This window comes from the organism of the source record quoted next, unplaced genomic scaffold, assembly GCF_019419815.1.
Source record: "Pyrus x bretschneideri cultivar Hongxiangsu unplaced genomic scaffold, Pyrus_bretschneideri_v1 Contig93, whole genome shotgun sequence".
NCBI lineage: Eukaryota > Viridiplantae > Streptophyta > Magnoliopsida > Rosales > Rosaceae > Pyrus > Pyrus x bretschneideri.
This window is the reverse complement of record NW_025999835.1, coordinates 53,292-70,931: the sequence shown is the minus strand read 5'-3', so window position 1 is coordinate 70,931 and position 17,640 is coordinate 53,292. Positions and strand designations below refer to the sequence as shown.

Below are 17,640 nucleotides of genomic sequence, written 5' to 3'. Positions count from 1 at the left end.
AGTCTCTAGACGTTTAAAAATTAAGAAAGTGCGCCTAGACTCGCTTTGGTGTCCGCATAGCCCACCCAAACTTGCATAGGCACCCACCTAGGTCGCGATTTTGACTTAAAACAGAAAATCGATTACTTTTATTTTGTATTTTAATTTTTCAATAAAATGTAAGAGATTTGTTGGATATTCGGATGAACACTCATCATATGCTTATTCTCATATTTTCAATATATTTTAATACCTTATAATTTATATGTCATTTTATTTTTCAATTTATATATCTCAATATAATTATATATATCCATCTAATTCGTCTAAGCGTCAGGCTTCAATCTGCGGCTCGACTAGCACGTAACTTCTTTTAGAACTTTCAATGAAAGTAAACATGTTCGAATCATATTTTCCACGTGTTACCCTCCTGGCTTTTGGGGTCCCCACCTTCTTTCTTCTTTACGGCGTCACAGTTCCCGCCCTGTTAGCTTCCAGTACTAAGCAAACTCAGCTGATTTTAAAAAAGCAGCCTCTCCCAAAAGCAGAAACACAAACACCCAGAAAAAAGGAAAAGCACTTCCGCGCTGCTGATTACAGATTTGTTTATCACAAGTCTCCAATTCCAAAAGCAAATGCACTTCAAAAAGCTTCTGAAAACAAACAAAACCCAACTCTCTCATCACCAATACCTTTCTTGCTTCGAGAGCAAAACCCCACTTTGCTTTCCTTTTCCCCACCCCACTCCCAAAGTATCTCTCTCTCTCTCTCTCTCTAAATACCTAGAAATATGACATCTTTCCTTAATTCACAATCCACATTGAAATCAGTGAGAGCTGGAACCGAGAGGAGGCTGAGGATTGGCTGTGCTTTTCGGATATGGCGAGCTCCAGCGGGACGAAGACCGACTACCCGGGGGGGCTTCCGCGGTCGTTTTCGAGGGGAATGAGGAGAATGTCCACTAAGGTTTTGGACATGCCGCCCGAGGACGAGGCGTCGGACATTAATGTGCCCCCGGGACTTCCCTCAATTGCTCCGATTTTTCGAGTCGCCAATGAGATTGAGGAGGACAACCCTAGGGTTGCTTATCTCTGTATGTTATTGTTGCCCTCACTGTTAATTTGTCATGTTAGTTTGCAATTCATACTGTTTGGAACCAAGTGAGAAACAAAAGTTTGAATTTTTCTTGCATGAATTCATTTGTATGCATAGTTTGGAAGAGAATGTTAAATTATTAAATTCAGTGTTCATTATTTCCTCGATTATCCTTATCGGTATACCAGGCTAGTTTGATGAAGGGAGAATGAAAGGGGAGGTGTGGTTGGTATATGGAAGAGAAATCAAAGCCCTGTATGGAAAATCAAGAATGTTAGCCACCGAATACTTCTGATGGGGCATAGTACAACTTAGTCGAACTAGGAAACTTGCATTTCAATTGGATCTAGCTATATTCTGGTGATAAAGTGGCACTACATTCCATATAGCTAGAACTTATTAGCGTGGAAATATTACATGCCTCTTGTTGGCACTTCTCTGTTTTTCTACTCTTTCTTTGTCCTTCAATGAATGTTTTTCTCACTCATGGTGCTGTTTTTGTTGCAAATTAGCATTAATGATGAGTTTTATTGTCTGCAACGGAGTATTGTTATACTGTTTCTAGACTATGGTACATTAGCGTACATGAAAACAACCAAGAGAGAAAATATGGCAGAAAATCTTAACAAGACTTTTGTTTCCCATTAATAAGTTTTTTAATCTCTATTTCCAATGCGGATAGAATCTTAATGTTCTTTGTGTCAAGTGTTCCTGCTTAGCTTGGTAAGTGAGCTTCATTGTTGTTTGTAGTGGCGGAATATATTAGTCTGTTAGGTTGATATTTTCTGTGCTTTCAGGCCGCTTCCATGGATTTGAGCAGGCACACACGATGGATCCAACATCAAGTGGACGTGGTGTTCGACAGTTTAAGACGCTTCTTTTGCACAGACTTGAAAAGGTAGACCATTAAATTGTTAATGGTGTCTTGTATTTTTTATTTCTTTTTTCCCGAAGATAAGCCCGATCTTAGCACAGCATTTATATTTCTCATTGGTGTGTGTATAGTTCACCTGTGATTTCATCTGCACGTTAATGTGGCAATATTTATTTTATTTCTTCTTCTCCTCCTCTATCCTTTGTCATCCATGATTAGAAGTTTCAAACTCAAGACCCACTGCACTTAGAGCTCTGATTCCATTGTGGAGTGTAGACAACAATTGGACCCCCAAAACTTTAAGCTGTTAGGAAATAAGGCAACAATTCATACCAGGCTCCATTTTAAAATAGTCTTTAAGGCTAATCCTAATTCAATGTCATGACTAATATTTATATTTCTGTTCGTTGCAGGAAGAAGCAGAGACAAAACATCGGCTTGGTAGATCTGATCCACAAGAAATTCTGATGTATTACCACCAATTCTATGAGAAAAATATCAAAGAAGGGGAGTACACAAAGACACCGTAAGGCTTGTCTTTGAATTTTTGATATGCTGGCTTTCTTTGCTAATTGAATTATTCATTGTTTCTTATATATTTGGATGCTAACTCTTGAAGGGAAGAGATGGCTAAGAATTGTCAGATTGCAACAGTACTGTATGATGTGCTCCAGACAGTGGTACCTCAAACCCAAATAGATAAACAGGTTTGATTTTTATGATTGGGGGATGCTCAAGTCCTTAACAGACAGTTTGACACAGAAGGTACTGAAAATAATTTTGTCGTTACAGACAAAGAAGATGGCTGAAGATGTCAAGAAGAAAAGGGAGCAGTATGTCAACTATAACATTCTTCCGTTATATACTGTTGGTGTTAAACCAGCAATTATGGAACTTCCCGAGGTTGTACAAGAGCAGTATATGTGATTTCCATTCCTCTCTGATTTAGTTTCATGAAATCTTATATTTTCTCTCTTGCTTACTGCTTTATCGTCTTATTTTGACCTGAAAATATTAGATCAAAGCAGCGCTTCGTGCTGTACAAAATGTGAATCGTCTTCCAATGCCAAGATTTCATGTACAACCCACGAACCCTGAAGACAAGTCAACAATGCCTGCAGAGAGGATTAAACCTGTCAATGATATACTTGATTGGCTTTCCTCTATCTTTGGGTTTCAGGTAACTTTTGCCCTAAATACCCATTTCTTTCATGGTATCTTGGTTCTTATATGTGCCATAGGTCCGAAATTATTTGTGTATGTAAAAAACTAGTTTTAAGACTCGCCTAGGCGGTTTTTGGGGCGGGGCTGTGAAGAAAACGCCTATGCCCAGCGGGGGTGGGCTAAAGACTAGCCTAAAGACCTAGGCTATTACCTGGGCGTTTGAACTTTTTTATTTTAAAAAAAAAAAAAAAGCCCAAACCCAAAACCACGTCATTATGGGCAGGGTTTTTATAAAACTCATGCTAATTTTATTCTATTCGTTTATTATGACTTTATGATGTGAACTTGAAAAATAATAAAAATAGTCAAATTTGATTGCTTGGCATGCTTGCTTGATTGTTTTACAAAGGATAAATTTTATATGTATATATATTAAGTAGTATAATAATCTAAGGTACCTCGAGGCTATTGCCTAGGCAAGGCTATCCATGAAAGTATTAAACTTTATATGTATATTAAGTAGTATAATAACCTTAGGTACCGTGAGGCTATCGCCTGGCGCGTCAAGGCTATCCATGAAACTCCCTGGCCTCACCTTCGCCTTTTAAAACATTGATGCTAACCCTAAACCTATCCGATTGTATAGACTCACCGAGGCATGTTTAAGTTTCTTAATGGAAATTTCTTTTTTGTGGTTTGAAGAAAGGAAATGTGGCAAATCAGAGGGAACACTTACTCTTGCTACTTGCCAACATGGACGTAAGACATAGAAATCTTGAAAATTATACTGAGGTACATCTCTTTTCCTTTAAGATGCTTTGTGTTTATTCTTTGCTTTGAGTTATCCATGCTCCCATTTTTCTTGACTGTATTTTAATTTTTACGCGATGATTAAAGATTAACAGAAGCTTATTGCAGTTGAATAGTTCCACTGTACAACGTTTGATGGAGAAAGTTTTTAAAAATTATCGTTCCTGGTTTAACTATTTGCATTGTAAATCAAATCTTAGGTGAGCAATCTAAATACCATCCACGTTATAACTTGATGCCTTAATTCAAATTTTGAATTCATATAGAGTTGTCACCATTTCAGCACTACTAATTTTCATTTGGTGTCGCTGCCCCTCCTCCTCTCCCCAACTTTTAAGGTTCCCTCGAGATTCTGACAGACAACAATTGGAACTTATTTACATTGCGCTCTATCTTCTCATATGGGGTGAAGCTTCAAATATTCGATTCATGCCTGAATGCTTATGCTATATTTTCCACCAGGTATGTATGTTTTCTTTTCATATTATAGCTCATCTAGATGAATGGTCTAGAGTTTCATGTCATAACATTTGTCTTTTTTTATTTTATTTTATTTATTTATTTATGAAAATGTCCCATTTTTTATGAAAATAATTTTGAGAACGGCTAAATCTTTTAGTAGTTTCCATTATTTTCTTCGTTTCTTATTATAGCTAGCCTCCTGATGGCAAACTTGAATTTAAAACCAATTCCTCACCATTTATTAAAACAGTAGAAGAACAAAATGAAAGTCCAAAAGTACATACTAGTGAGTTGTAAAGTAAAACATAAAAATCACAGCAGCAGTGTAAGTGGTTCCAGCTAAATTACGGGCACATTAAATTTCTAGGAGTGCTACAGCAGTCACTAATTTAAACTTGTTCTTCCATCCAATACTTCTCTTCTTTTTTTTTTTTTTTTTTTTTTTTTTTTTTTTGAGAATGAGTTCAGAGATTATTCTCATATAGTGAGGGATGTGTTAGCAGTCGTAAAATGAATTTGGTTCAGCTTTAGTTACATGTAAATAGCCCTACTTGAGAGATCTTAGCTAGTTTTGCTAGATGGTGGATTCTTATCCACTTTTTTGTAATTCTTGTTATTGTTTTAATAAAATCTTATCGTTTCTTCTCATCAATACTTGTCATGAGTCATGAAAACCTGAAAACTGCTCACTCAATAACCACACAAATTTATATTATAAGATAGATTTATGTCTAAGTTCATACTGTGTAAGATATATTATAAAATATATTATTATACGTTAAAATTCTGAGTAATTTACTAATTTCTCATTAAATTTCATTTCCTCATTTGTGTCAATTTAATAACTATTCTTTGAATTTAAGTACTCCAAAAAATATCTTATCTATGAAAGTAGTTACGTTACTCATTCAATTTTTTTCACTCTCTATTTATTTTTCTGTTTGTTCTGCTGTGAAAGAAATAGTTATTTGGTAATTGATTCTACAGACTTCTTGTCTACGACATAAATATCATATTGTAAAATTGTAGAGAATCATGCTGGTCCTTAATACACAACTTTTTCATAAGTCTTCACTTTTATATGTCCTGAAACTTATAAGGTTTGACAACAACTTTTCTTCCTTAATTGTTAAGATGGCCAATGAGATGTATGGAATTTTATTTAGCAATGTTCATCCGGCTACCGGAGAAACATACCAAGCAGCAGCACGGGATGAAGAGTCTTTTTTGAGGGATGTTGTAACTCCTATCTACCAAGTCTTGTACATGGTAAAAATTGTATTCTACTGCCTGTATTTCTCCACAAGAAGCATTTTCATTAAAATTTGTAATTCAAAACTTGAATTTTTTTTTTTTTGGTTGCAAAGGAAGCAAAGAGAAACAAACATGGCACGGCAAGTCATTCAAGATGGAGAAATTATGATGATCTAAATGAATACTTCTGGTCAGTATCTTTGGTGTTAAATTTTGCTTTCTGTCCATTCAGATATAAAATAGCTGAAAGGCCTGTTTGTTCCTTCTAGGTCCGACAGATGTTTTAGGCTAGGGTGGCCAATGGATCCTAAAGCAGATTTTTTTAGGCAACATGAGGTACTTATCTTTGTTGATGTTTTCTGTTTATAACTTTGAGTGGGGGATGGTCAACTAACAACTTAGACATATTCGGAAACATTTTATTTAATATCTCATTCCAGTGTTTTGTTCAGAAGAAACACTACTTTTATTGCTACACACAGTTTACTAAAATTCCTCTTTTCTTATGGGTTGGACTTTTCTGCATGCTACATGTGCATGGAAACATGTCCTCAATGCACAATGTTCACGTACATAAACATAATTTGTGTCTGCATATGCATGGGATTTTTCCCTTTTTCTGAATAAATTTGTGTTCATCTGCATGCATGTTTGATAGAGGCCAAATCAAGCTGCTGGTGGGATGAGGAAACCTAAAACAAATTTTGTAGAAGTCCGAACATTTTGGCACCTCTACAGAAGTTTTGATCGAATGTGGATATTCTTGATATTGGCTTTCCAGGTAGTCTTGATTTATAATTGTATGTTTATAGTTTGAGTAGTGATTACAACCTCCCTTAGGGTTCTCAAATACACAATCATGAATTTACACTAAACTCCATGTTGTAAGTGTCTTTCAACAATGGTAAGGATCAGCTTTTTGGTTTGCTTTTCGATTTTCAGTATGACCTTACAAATAACGTACTCCCTTTTCTGCCCTCTTCAATCCATATCAATAAGATTTGAAAAACAAGCATACACTTCCTTTGCTTCTGCAGTAACCAATATCAGCTGCGTATGCTGTTATAATACTATGATGATGTCATTTCCATACCCACTTCAATTCAAATCAGGCCAGTGAATTCACGAACTAACTTAAATAATATGTCAGTTTGATGAGAGTTTGCTTTATTTAATTTTCAAAGCAATTTGGATAGTCATCTAAGGAAGTGGACTTAAAGTCAAAACCCTCCCTTATTCAAGCTTTTTTAAACTACAATATAGGAATACTATAGTCTATACTTAATAGAAAAAAATTTAAAAAATTCCTATCAATGCAAGTTTAAGTGGTGGTGATGGAATTTGAGAGCGATGGAAAAGTTAAGAGTTCGTATTCGTTCTATATCCTGTTTTATTTTGTGGCGGCCTGGGTAGGTGGTGGGTAAGTTACACAATTCAGAAATATCTTTGCTGCTAAGAGTATGTGTGGCATTTTTCTTTTTCAAATTCCTGCCTGCTTGGATAAGGATGTGTTGAGGGATTCTTTGTTATCATGAGACTAGACCTTTGGGGGAGCTTTTCCATTCGAATCAAAGTTGCTGCTCCTGAACAAAAGTGAGGTTGATACGTTTCCTAGATAATAAATGATGTGTTTTTAAGATGAAAGTTAAGGGAGGTTGGAGAATTTCTTTTCCTTTAATTCTATATAATTCTTGTAGAGGAATGTGCCTCACTATATTCTGATTTTCAGGCTATGCTTATTGTTGCATGGAGTCCTTCTGGTTCTCTGACTGCTTTCTTTGATGCGGATGTCTTCAGAAGCGTTTTAAGCATCTTCATCACTTATGCTTTCCTCAACTTGTTACAAGGTCGGTGTTCTTGGCAATTGTTCCATATAATATATACCATTACATTCTTTTCTAATGGCATGCCATCAATTTACTGACTTTTCTGCTACACTTCCTTATATTGTGTATCTATGTTCTTCAGCCACTCTGGATATAATTCTTAGTTGGCATTGTTGGAAGAGCTTGAAATTCACTCAAATACTACGATACCTCTTGAAATTCGCTGTAGCTGGTGCATGGGCTGTGGTTCTGCCTATTGGTTATTCTAGTTCTGTGCAGAATCCTACAGGACTTTTGAAATTCTTCAGCAGTTGGGCTAGGGATTGGCGGAATCAATCATTTTATAATTATTCTGTTGCACTCTATCTGCTTCCTAATATATTGGCCGCCGTGCTATTTTTTCTTCCACCTTTACGGAGGCACATAGAGCGCTCAAATTGGAGGATTGTCACTCTTTTTATGTGGTGGGCTCAGGCAAGCATGTCTTAAACAAATTTCTTGTTGCCTTGTGGTTGTAGATATTTCTTTTCACTCTGTTCTTTTTGTTTGAGTTATGGCTATTTGAACGATTTTTTCGATGTGTTTCTGGCTATACTACAGCCAAAACTGTATATAGGAAGAGGGCTTCATGAGGACATCTTTTCACTGCTGAAGTAAGTAATCAGTATCTTCACTTCTATTATTTTTCTTCATTGTTTGAGAGTGGGGTGTTGAATGTGTTTGGGAAAAACTCTGAGGGGGTTGGCCATTTTGCTGCTTGTCTTTCCACTCATTAGTCATTACTATGTATATTTGGTGCCTTTGTGTTGACTTTAACAGAATTACCTTTCTATTCAGATATACACTTTTTTGGATCATGCTTCTAATCAGCAAGCTGTCGTTCAGCTATTTTGTGGAGGTCGTTTTTCTTCAATATTCTTCTTCTTGATCTAACGCCCTTTTTAACTTTCCATTTCTTATTCAAGTTCACATACATGCTAGCAAGACATTGGCATAGGCATGAAGGGTTCGGGTATTTGAATGATTTAAACACACCCACACAAGTACAATCTGTTGTGTTGTGTGTGCACAAGCTCAGTTAGCTCATGAAATTAAAACTGAAGACCTATGAAATTTGAGATGCATAGCAGTCTGAGTAGGATTGTTAGAAGATGCGACTACGGGACATAGGTCCAGGGCCGAAGGGGTAGAGGAAGACCTAGGAAAACTTTGGAAGAGACTCTAAGAAAAGACTTAAGAGTACTTAGATCTAATGGAGGACATGACACAGAACCGAGCGCAATGGCGTTCTAGGATTCATATAGCTGACCTCACTTAGTGGGAAAAGGCTTTCTTCTTGTTGTTGTTGTATAGCAGTCTGAGTAGGATTGTTGTTGTTGTAGCAGCCTGAGTCCACAAATAAGTCGGCGAGCTAATTCTATAAAGTTCCAATAACATGGAACAGAATTCCTTGACCACCACACATAGGCTCAACTTAAGACTGATAACCCTGGAATCTCAAATCGTATAACACCATGTATAGAATTATGGCCAGGATTACATATTTTATTAATCTTTCCCCAAATCAATTATAGCCTATAAGTCATTATTGAAGATTACCGCATAATCTACCATCTAAGAAGTTAGAAGAAAGTAATAGATTCGTTGAGAAAGGTATGGTGAAATGTTAAGTTACCTGACTTTTTTCTCATTGGCCAGTAGAAAAGATAATTCTGGAAAACCAGAAGCAACATATGTAAAGAACATCACATCATTTCTAGTCTTAGCCAGCAAGAGTTCTCAACTCCACTAGCCTGATCTTGTACTTTTGGACCTCGATTGTTTTATATTAATGTTGCTTGTTATTTTTCTACTACCTTCGTCTCCTAATGTATTCCACCTAGAGATGAACAACAATAATTTTTTTTTTAAACTAGGAAACTTTACCCTGTCAAATTGTGAAACATTAAGTGCTGATTTGTATGAATCGTAACTGTAACTGTATACATGGTAAATAGATGTCAAACTTCATTAACATCCTGTTGACAAGTTGATGCCCAAATACTGAATTCATGTATTCCTGGTCCTAGAACTAGGGAACAACTACTCACTTTCTTGGGGTGTGATCACTTAATTGTAGGACCATGTTTCAATTACTATAGAGCGTTTTTCCTTTGAGGATCCATTGAATTCATTTTTTTTATTACTAATTTGTATTTGAGTATTATGATAACAGATACTGCCACTTGTTGCACCAACAAAAATAATAATGGAGATGCCTATAAGTAATTATCAATGGCATGAGTTCTTTCCACATGGTAATATTTCAAAATTTGTTGTACTGCTTTTACTTAAAACGTTTTTAACTATAGCCTGTGCTTACTAGTAATTCGCATTTGGAACTGCTGTAGTAACTCATAATATTGGCGTTGTCATTGCAATATGGGCTCCAATTGTCCTGGTAAGTGAGCCGCTGAAGAATTCTGCTTGAGTGAAAACTGTCATATGATAAAGTTTGCATTTCTTGTACATGCTTATGTAAATTAACACTTTTGAATGATAATTGGTGTATAGGTTTATTTTATGGATGCACAAATATGGTATGCAATATTTTCTACTGTCTTTGGTGGGATTCATGGAGCATTCAGCCATTTGGGTGAGGTCGGTGGCAAATTTGTTCTGTCTCTTTACATTTAACGTCTCTACATTTCTCAGGCTCTCAGCCAGTCTTCTTGTTTTTCTTCCCAATGATCCATTTATAACAATTTGTTCTCTCTCAGATACGGACCCTTGGGATGTTGAGGTCCAGATTTGAGTCTGTGCCTTCTGCTTTCTGTAATCGTCTTATGCCGTCAGGCAATAAGGATGCAAAGGAGAAAAGACAATTGGTGGTACTAAATTAATCATTGTTTTAATATTGCTCTATAGCACATGGAATTTAAGTTGATTTTGCCCCTCATAATATATTTCATGCCATACATAAGTGATTTACACACCAAACACTGATGCGGGCACTTTGTTTGGTACTTCTTGTCAATTAAGCAAACGTGAGATGCAACCTTTTATCTTTCAGATTTTTAGCTAAAAGGTAAACACTTTGATGTGGCAGGATGAGGCACGCGAAATGTCGCAGGCTGAGGCACTCGAACGAAAGAACATTGATAATTTCGCTAATGTCTGGAATGAGTTCATAAATTCAATGCGATCGGAAGACCTTATCAGCAATAAGTTAACTTCTTCTTGCTCTCTATTTTACCTTGCAACGCAGTTTTGGCGAGTTTCTGATTATATCCGTTCAAAATAAACCAGAGATAAAGATCTGCTGCTTGTTCCATATTCATCAGAAGATGTGACTGTTGTCCAGTGGCCTCCTTTCTTGCTTGCTAGTAAGGTATATATTTTACATGCCTTCATATGTTAATTTTATGTACAAATCCAATCTGTAACTCTTATTATTTTTTCACATGTGAAGATTCCAATAGCATTGGACATGGCAAAAGATTTTACGGGGAAGGCAGATGATGATTTATTTAGAAAGATCAAGAGTGATGATTATATGTACTCAGCAGTAATTGAATGCTATGAGACACTCAGTGATATTATATCTGGCCTTCTGGAAGAGGAAGAGGATAAGATGTAAGTCAGAAGCATACCAGTTTGAATGTCATGGATAACCAGAATCTGCCTGCACAATTTTATCCTCCGTATTATAAAAATACGTTTCATCTTATATAACAGAATTGTAAACCACATATGCAAAGAAGTAGACAGTAGTATAGAGCAGCGGAGATTTTTGACTACTTTCCGCATGAGTGGGCTGCCATTTCTTAGCGAGAGGTTGGAGAAATTTCTAAAGCTCTTGGTAACATACTTCCTTCGATGCCTTCCTAAATTTTTTTTAGTAATGAACTGATAGGCTAGACAATGTGAACATTATACTTTTCCTTTCTGATTACTTAAGTTGGTCTGTTGGCAGCAAGCTGAAGAAGAGAATTTCGAAAATTCCATGCGTCAGATAATCAATGTCCTTCAAGATATCATGGAGATTATCACGCAGGATGTTATGATCAACGGCCATGTGTGAGTACTAAGAAATAAGTGCATGCTGGTGACAGAACAAAAGCTGTCATAACCAAAAAATGGGCCCTTCCGTCTCCTGTGCGTTAATGGTTTTCTTCTTCTCTCTGTAGAACACTGGAGAAAGCACTTTACAATGATGGTGAAAACGTCAAGAAGGAGCAAAGGTTTCAAAAGCTTAAGATTGACCTTAGACGTAATACATCTCAGAGGGAGAAGGCTTGGATAGAGAAGGTAACTTTGGGAGACATTCTTTTGTTATTGGCATTAACTGAATACCTAAGATCTTTTGGTCTCACCGTCTTCCACATTAAATTAGGTAGTGAGACTTCATTTGCTTTTGACCGTCAAAGAGTCTGCCATCAATGTGCCTCAAAACTTGGAAGCTCGCAGGCGCATCACCTTTTTTGCGAACTCCTTATTCATGAACATGCCACGTGCTCCCAAAGTTCGCGACATGCTCTCATTTAGGTCAGTCATTATAAACACGTAGTTTGTCAATGGTGAAAGTAGGCTGCTAAATGGAATAAGGAAATAACAAAAAAGCCTCCTTATTGACATGTTTCTGATACTTTGTTAAAGTTGAAGGATCGATATGATTTTTCTTCCAACATTTGTCTGATAATTGCTAAAATAAGTTCAATTTTCTTCCTGATTTATGGTTCAGTGTTCTGACTCCTTATTACAAAGAAGATGTCCTCTATTCTGATGAGGAACTTACGAAAGAAAATGAGGATGGAATCTCAATTTTGTTCTACCTGCAGAAAATATATCCTGGTGCGTGTCAGTCTCATTTCTGCATTACCTTTTCATTTTTTGGAATTGACTTGAACTTACCCTTGCCAACCAACTATGATTGCCAACTAGATGAATGGACAAATTTTGGGGAACGGATAAATGATCCTAAGAGCAAGTTTACTGAGAACAACAAGTCAGAGTTAACCCGTCAGTGGGTATCTTACAGAGCACAGACACTTTCTAGAACAGGTCTGGATTAATGAGTGAATTGGTCTCTTGTACAATTATCATTTAATATATGAACTTATACATTTTATCTGTATTTTTCTGCTAGTGAGAGGGATGATGTACTATAGGCAGGCTCTAGAGCTTCAGTGTGTCCTGGAAACAGAAGGAGATAGTGGTTAGTGGTCTCTGTGACAGATAATGTGTTTCAAGATCAACATTACCTGATTTTGGTTTCAAAATTTTGTAAAAGCTAGTAACGTGGAAGATGGTTGTTTTGCAGCTTCTTTTGGAGGCTACCAAACCTCAACCTTAAGCGAAAATGACGAGCAGGCTGACCAGGATCGTGCAAAAGCTCTGGCAGATTTGAAGTTTACTTATGTAGTTTCTTGTCAGGTCTATGGTGCTCAGAAAATCTCCAATGAATCTCGGGAAAAAAGTTATTACACTAATATCCTGAAGCTGATGCTAACGTGAGTCAATATTTCCATAGGATGATCAATGCGTAGATAACTTTGCTATTTAATTTGTTGATGGCATCGTTAAATCTGTAACTGTTTTTGTAGGTATTCATCTCTACGTATTGCTTACATAGATACAAGGGAGGAGCAAGTGAATGGAAGACCCAAAAAAACTTACTATTCTGTTCTAGTCAAGGGTGGTGACAAATGGGATGAGGTATGGAGAAGACTGCTAGTTCTATACACACTGAACAATGCATGTGCCTTAAACAGAAAAATAAAGTGGCTGAAAAACTTGTTCTATAGGAGCTTTGGGGTAAAATTCAGTTTCTATCAGTCATAAGGGTTTCGGTTTCTAATGAGATCACTGGAACATCGCTTTCCTTTCTTTTTTTAGATTGGAGGGCAGCAATTTGCTATTCTGGATGTGTTTTTGTTTTAGGCTGTTGTTTGTTTTTGTTTGCTTGGTTTTACGGTAGTGGTGTTTGGGCTTGTATGCAAGACCACCCTCTCTGTTTTGCTTCTTTTATCCTAGTAAAATTGTCTCTTTATCAAAAAAGTACATTTTGTGCATAAACTGGAAGGAATAAACAGCAAGTTAGTACTTTTTTCAAATTTAGCTATTCAGCTTTATTTCAAGGTGAATTGTTCGCCTTTGTTGAGTAATTATTTCTGGAATAGAAAATATTTATCGAATTATCTTCTTTTTTGTAACATATGAATATGTGCATGAATACTTTGGTATTTTTTTTATATTATGCACTGAAAATAATTACTAATTCAAATTTGTGGTTTTTATTTTGGAGATGAGGACAAGACCAAGAATAATAGCGTAAGAGAGGTTGTGGATTTTTCTTAATAAATAAAATAGAAGAATAATGGAGGGTAAGAGTATCGGACTTAAAAAGGAAAAGAAAGAAACTTACTCTCATACAACATAGATGTATAATGTACATCAAGCAGTATTACTTTTGATTGATGCCAGTTTTGTTGTAGAGAAGCTTCATCTATAATCAAAGTGTTGATGAGTCCACACATATAATGGAGTAATTAGGAGCTGGTCCTTCCTGCCTGTATTGGGATTAGTGCACTCATATGAGCTGTATCGAATGTAGCCAACAATTGATAACTAATACTTCCTTTGCTTGCATTGCCAGGAAATATACCGCATCAAGCTCCCAGGTCCTCCTACAGATATTGGCGAAGGAAAACCTGAAAATCAAAATCATGCCATTATCTTTACTCGTGGCGAAGCCCTGCAGACAATAGACATGAATCAGGTAGCTCTCCATGTGTCTTTATGTAAAAATTATTTACAAGGTGGGCCACTTACTGAAAGAGGAAAAAGGTTGTTATATTGTGCTTTATTCATTTTTTTTTTCAAGGATAATTACTTTGAAGAAGCTTTCAAGATGAGAAATGTGTTGGAGGAATTCTTAAAGCATCGTCGTGGGCAACGAAAACCTACAATATTGGGTCTAAGGGAGCATATTTTCACTGGAAGGTCAGCCCTTTAATATATGTTCATAATTTATGGACCTTTATGGGTTGACTAGTTGAAATAGTAGTGTTATGCTCTCATTTTTCATTTTCCTTCTTTATGTACAGTGTTTCATCACTTGCTTGGTTCATGTCGAATCAAGAGACCAGTTTTGTAACTATTGGCCAAAGAATTTTGGCAAATCCACTGAGGTAAGCCGTAATTTTACATTTGACTGAGCTGCATTCTAATTTTGTTTTGCACTTTATTCCTGGGTTTGGGCGTGGTGAGAGGATTAATATCCATCAACTCTAGCGACCAGAACTGTAATCCAATCCTCAATTGTTTGTTATTTATATACAATTACCATTCCACTACCTATCTAATGTCATTCCAACTTGACAGGGTACGGTTCCATTATGGTCATCCCGATATATTTGACAGAATCTTCCACATAACAAGGGGTGGCATAAGCAAAGCTTCAAAAGTAATAAACTTAAGCGAGGATATATTTGCAGGTAATTTTCCATTCTTAACAAGATCATCCACTAACTTAGTATTATATCTGTTGACTAATTGTCTTGATGTCTTCAGGGTACAATTCAACTATGCGTGGGGGATTTATAACGCATCACGAGTATATCCAAGTAGGCAAGGGGCGTGATGTGGGAATGAATCAAATATCACTTTTTGAGGCTAAGGTTTCAAATGGAAATGGAGAACAGACACTTAGCCGTGATGTTTACCGGCTTGGGCGTCGGTTTGATTTCTACAGAATGCTTTCCTTTTACTTCACAACAGTTGGATTCTATTTTAGTAGTTTGGTATGCTAGCGAAAACTAATCTCCTTTGTCTATTGATTTACTTTGTTCCATTAGTATTTTATACTGAGTAGATTGCGTAGACAACACATCGGATGTCAATGCAGTCTTTGCAATTCACCAAACCATCCTTTTTCTATAGGACTAGGTTGGCTGTGTTTGATTCATGTTTTAAGAGAAGATTTCCCAGATGATTAGATGTTACCAATACAATGTCCTTGACAGGTGCAGTAGTTACAGATGATAAAGCAGCCAGCTGTATTCACAATAAATTTATTGAATCTGAGAATTGTATCAATAGGAAGGGCATAATTAAAGTTTTGAGGATGCGTTTTGGTTGTCTTTGGCTTTGTGTATATGTGCGTAAATGGTTGTAGTATTTTACAATTGAAGTATGTATTGCAGCTTGACACAGAGGTTATATTGTTTCAGGTAACTGTGCTGACTGTATATGTGTTTTTGTATGGACGTATGTACCTGGTTATGAGTGGATTAGAGAATGAGATCCTGGAGAATCCAACCATACATGAGAACAAAGCCTTCGAAGAGGCTTTGGCTACCCAGTCTGTCTTTCAACTGGGCTTGTTGCTTGTGCTTCCAATGATCATGGAAATTGGCCTAGAGAAAGGGTTCCGCAGTGCCTTGGGTGATCTCATCATCATGCAGCTGCAGTTGGCCTCTGTTTTCTTCACATTCCAGCTAGGAACAAAAGCTCATTACTATGGAAGGACAATCTTACACGGAGGATCTAAATACCGAGCAACTGGCCGTGGTTTTGTTGTTTTCCATGCAAAGTTTTCCGAGAACTACAGACTTTACTCGCGCAGTCACTTTGTGAAAGGGTTGGAATTGCTTATTCTGCTGATTGTGTATGCAGTCTACGGGCAAGCGTATAGGAGTTCAAATCTTTATTTTTTCATCACTCTGTCCATGTGGTTTCTGGTTGCTTCCTGGTTGTTTGCTCCTTTCATATTCAATCCGTCCAGCTTTGACTGGCAGAAAACTGTAGATGATTGGACAGAATGGAAGAGGTGGATGGGAAATCGTGGTGGTATTGGGATAGCACCTGACAAAAGTTGGGAATCATGGTGGAATGAAGAACAGGAACACCTCAAATACACAGTTATCCGGGGAAGAATTCTTGAGATAATACTTGCGCTGCGGTTCCTTATTTACCAATATGGAATTGTTTACCACCTTGACATAGCCCATCACAGCAAGAGTTTACTGGTAATGTTCCATTATATTTGCCTAGTTGTTCTCCGGTTTGGCCTATAGATAGTTGTTTAGGCTTAAGGCCTATTTTTTACGACTTTTTCAATTTCTTTGCAGGTTTATGGACTTTCTTGGATAGTTATGGTAACTGTTCTTCTCGTTTTAAAGGTATGCAAATATAAATCACGAATAATAATAAGCATGTATGATGCTAAATGTTTTGACTTGGTTTTGCCATGAACATGCTGTTTTATTCTCGGAGGATAATATGTAGATATCTCTTAATCTGATCTGATGTTGCTTGTTTTGCATGTTTGCATCAGATGGTTTCCATGGGTAGACGAAGATTTGGCACCGACTTTCAGCTCATGTTCAGGATTCTGAAAGCGCTTTTGTTTCTTGGTTTCATGTCAGTCATGACTGTCCTATTTGTTGTTTGTGGCCTTACTATTTCAGATCTGTTTGCTGCTATCCTTGCCTTCCTACCCACAGGCTGGGCCCTTCTTCTGGTATGTGAAATGTTCTCTGTAGTTTAAGCGTCCGAAAGTTTGTTTATTTCGACATACCAGTCTCAAAATTATGCTTAGAAAAAATGTCCCAAACTTTTCGTAATTGATTGTATCCACTAAACCAATGGGTTTGTTTCGTTGTTTCAAGATCGGGCAAGCATGCAGGCCAATGTTCAAAGGGCTAGGATTCTGGGAATCGATCATGGAGCTTGGAAGAGCATACGATTACATAATGGGGCTAGTAATCTTCATGCCGATAGCGATTTTGTCATGGTTCCCGTTTGTCTCAGAGTTCCAAACACGTTTGCTCTTCAACCAAGCATTCAGCAGAGGCCTGCAGATTTCCATGATTCTTGCAGGGAGGAAAGACAAGACGGAGGGGTCTCGGACAGAGAGACCAGACAAGCCTTCAGCATCTCAAGTTCATACCCGCAATTAGAATATCATTAGCTGCTACCTTATGATGTTAATTGAAAATTTTGAATGTTCACTGGAATTGGTAGATGCTTCTGAGGACGATATACGGCCTCGTTTTGTGTCTAGGATTGGAATGTTGACTTTCTAAATAATGCTGCCTTATTCATTCAAATTCAATCGTGTATGCCAAATGAGGTTTTAAGTTCTTGAATTTGAAATCCTTTGCCTATGACTTGTTAGATCTCCTACCAGTT

At 36.9% G+C, this 17,640-nt stretch overlaps 1 protein-coding gene across 2 annotated transcripts; it reads left to right on the top strand.

The window, feature by feature from the left end:
* Nucleotides 1-547: 547 nt before the first annotated feature.
* On the top strand, nucleotides 548-17,620 carry LOC103965925 (callose synthase 7). Of its 2 annotated transcripts, XM_009379031.3 has the most exons (42): nucleotides 548-1,072; nucleotides 1,872-1,972; nucleotides 2,362-2,474; nucleotides 2,568-2,655; nucleotides 2,741-2,851; nucleotides 2,967-3,128; nucleotides 3,815-3,904; nucleotides 4,031-4,122; nucleotides 4,261-4,384; nucleotides 5,519-5,653; nucleotides 5,752-5,828; nucleotides 5,908-5,974; nucleotides 6,297-6,419; nucleotides 7,368-7,485; nucleotides 7,607-7,938; nucleotides 8,065-8,117; nucleotides 8,302-8,362; nucleotides 9,680-9,761; nucleotides 9,855-9,904; nucleotides 10,018-10,104; nucleotides 10,224-10,334; nucleotides 10,553-10,671; nucleotides 10,753-10,834; nucleotides 10,916-11,079; nucleotides 11,182-11,305; nucleotides 11,420-11,523; nucleotides 11,634-11,754; nucleotides 11,840-11,991; nucleotides 12,188-12,297; nucleotides 12,388-12,507; nucleotides 12,593-12,661; nucleotides 12,767-12,956; nucleotides 13,050-13,161; nucleotides 14,102-14,224; nucleotides 14,330-14,448; nucleotides 14,553-14,636; nucleotides 14,830-14,942; nucleotides 15,019-15,248; nucleotides 15,678-16,475; nucleotides 16,578-16,628; nucleotides 16,784-16,969; nucleotides 17,118-17,620. In XM_009379031.3, the coding sequence occupies exons 1-42, from the start codon at nucleotides 859-861 to the stop codon at nucleotides 17,406-17,408; spliced, it is 5,853 nt and encodes a 1,950-aa protein (XP_009377306.2). In that variant the 5' UTR covers nucleotides 548-858; the 3' UTR covers nucleotides 17,409-17,620. The 2 variants fall into 2 exon arrangements, with proteins under 2 accessions (XP_009377306.2, XP_048432848.1); XM_048576891.1 differs by lacking the exons at nucleotides 548-1,072; nucleotides 1,872-1,972; nucleotides 2,362-2,474; ... (2 more) ...; nucleotides 2,967-3,128; nucleotides 4,031-4,122 and having other exon boundaries at nucleotides 3,843-3,904.
* Nucleotides 17,621-17,640: the final 20 nt, after the last annotated feature.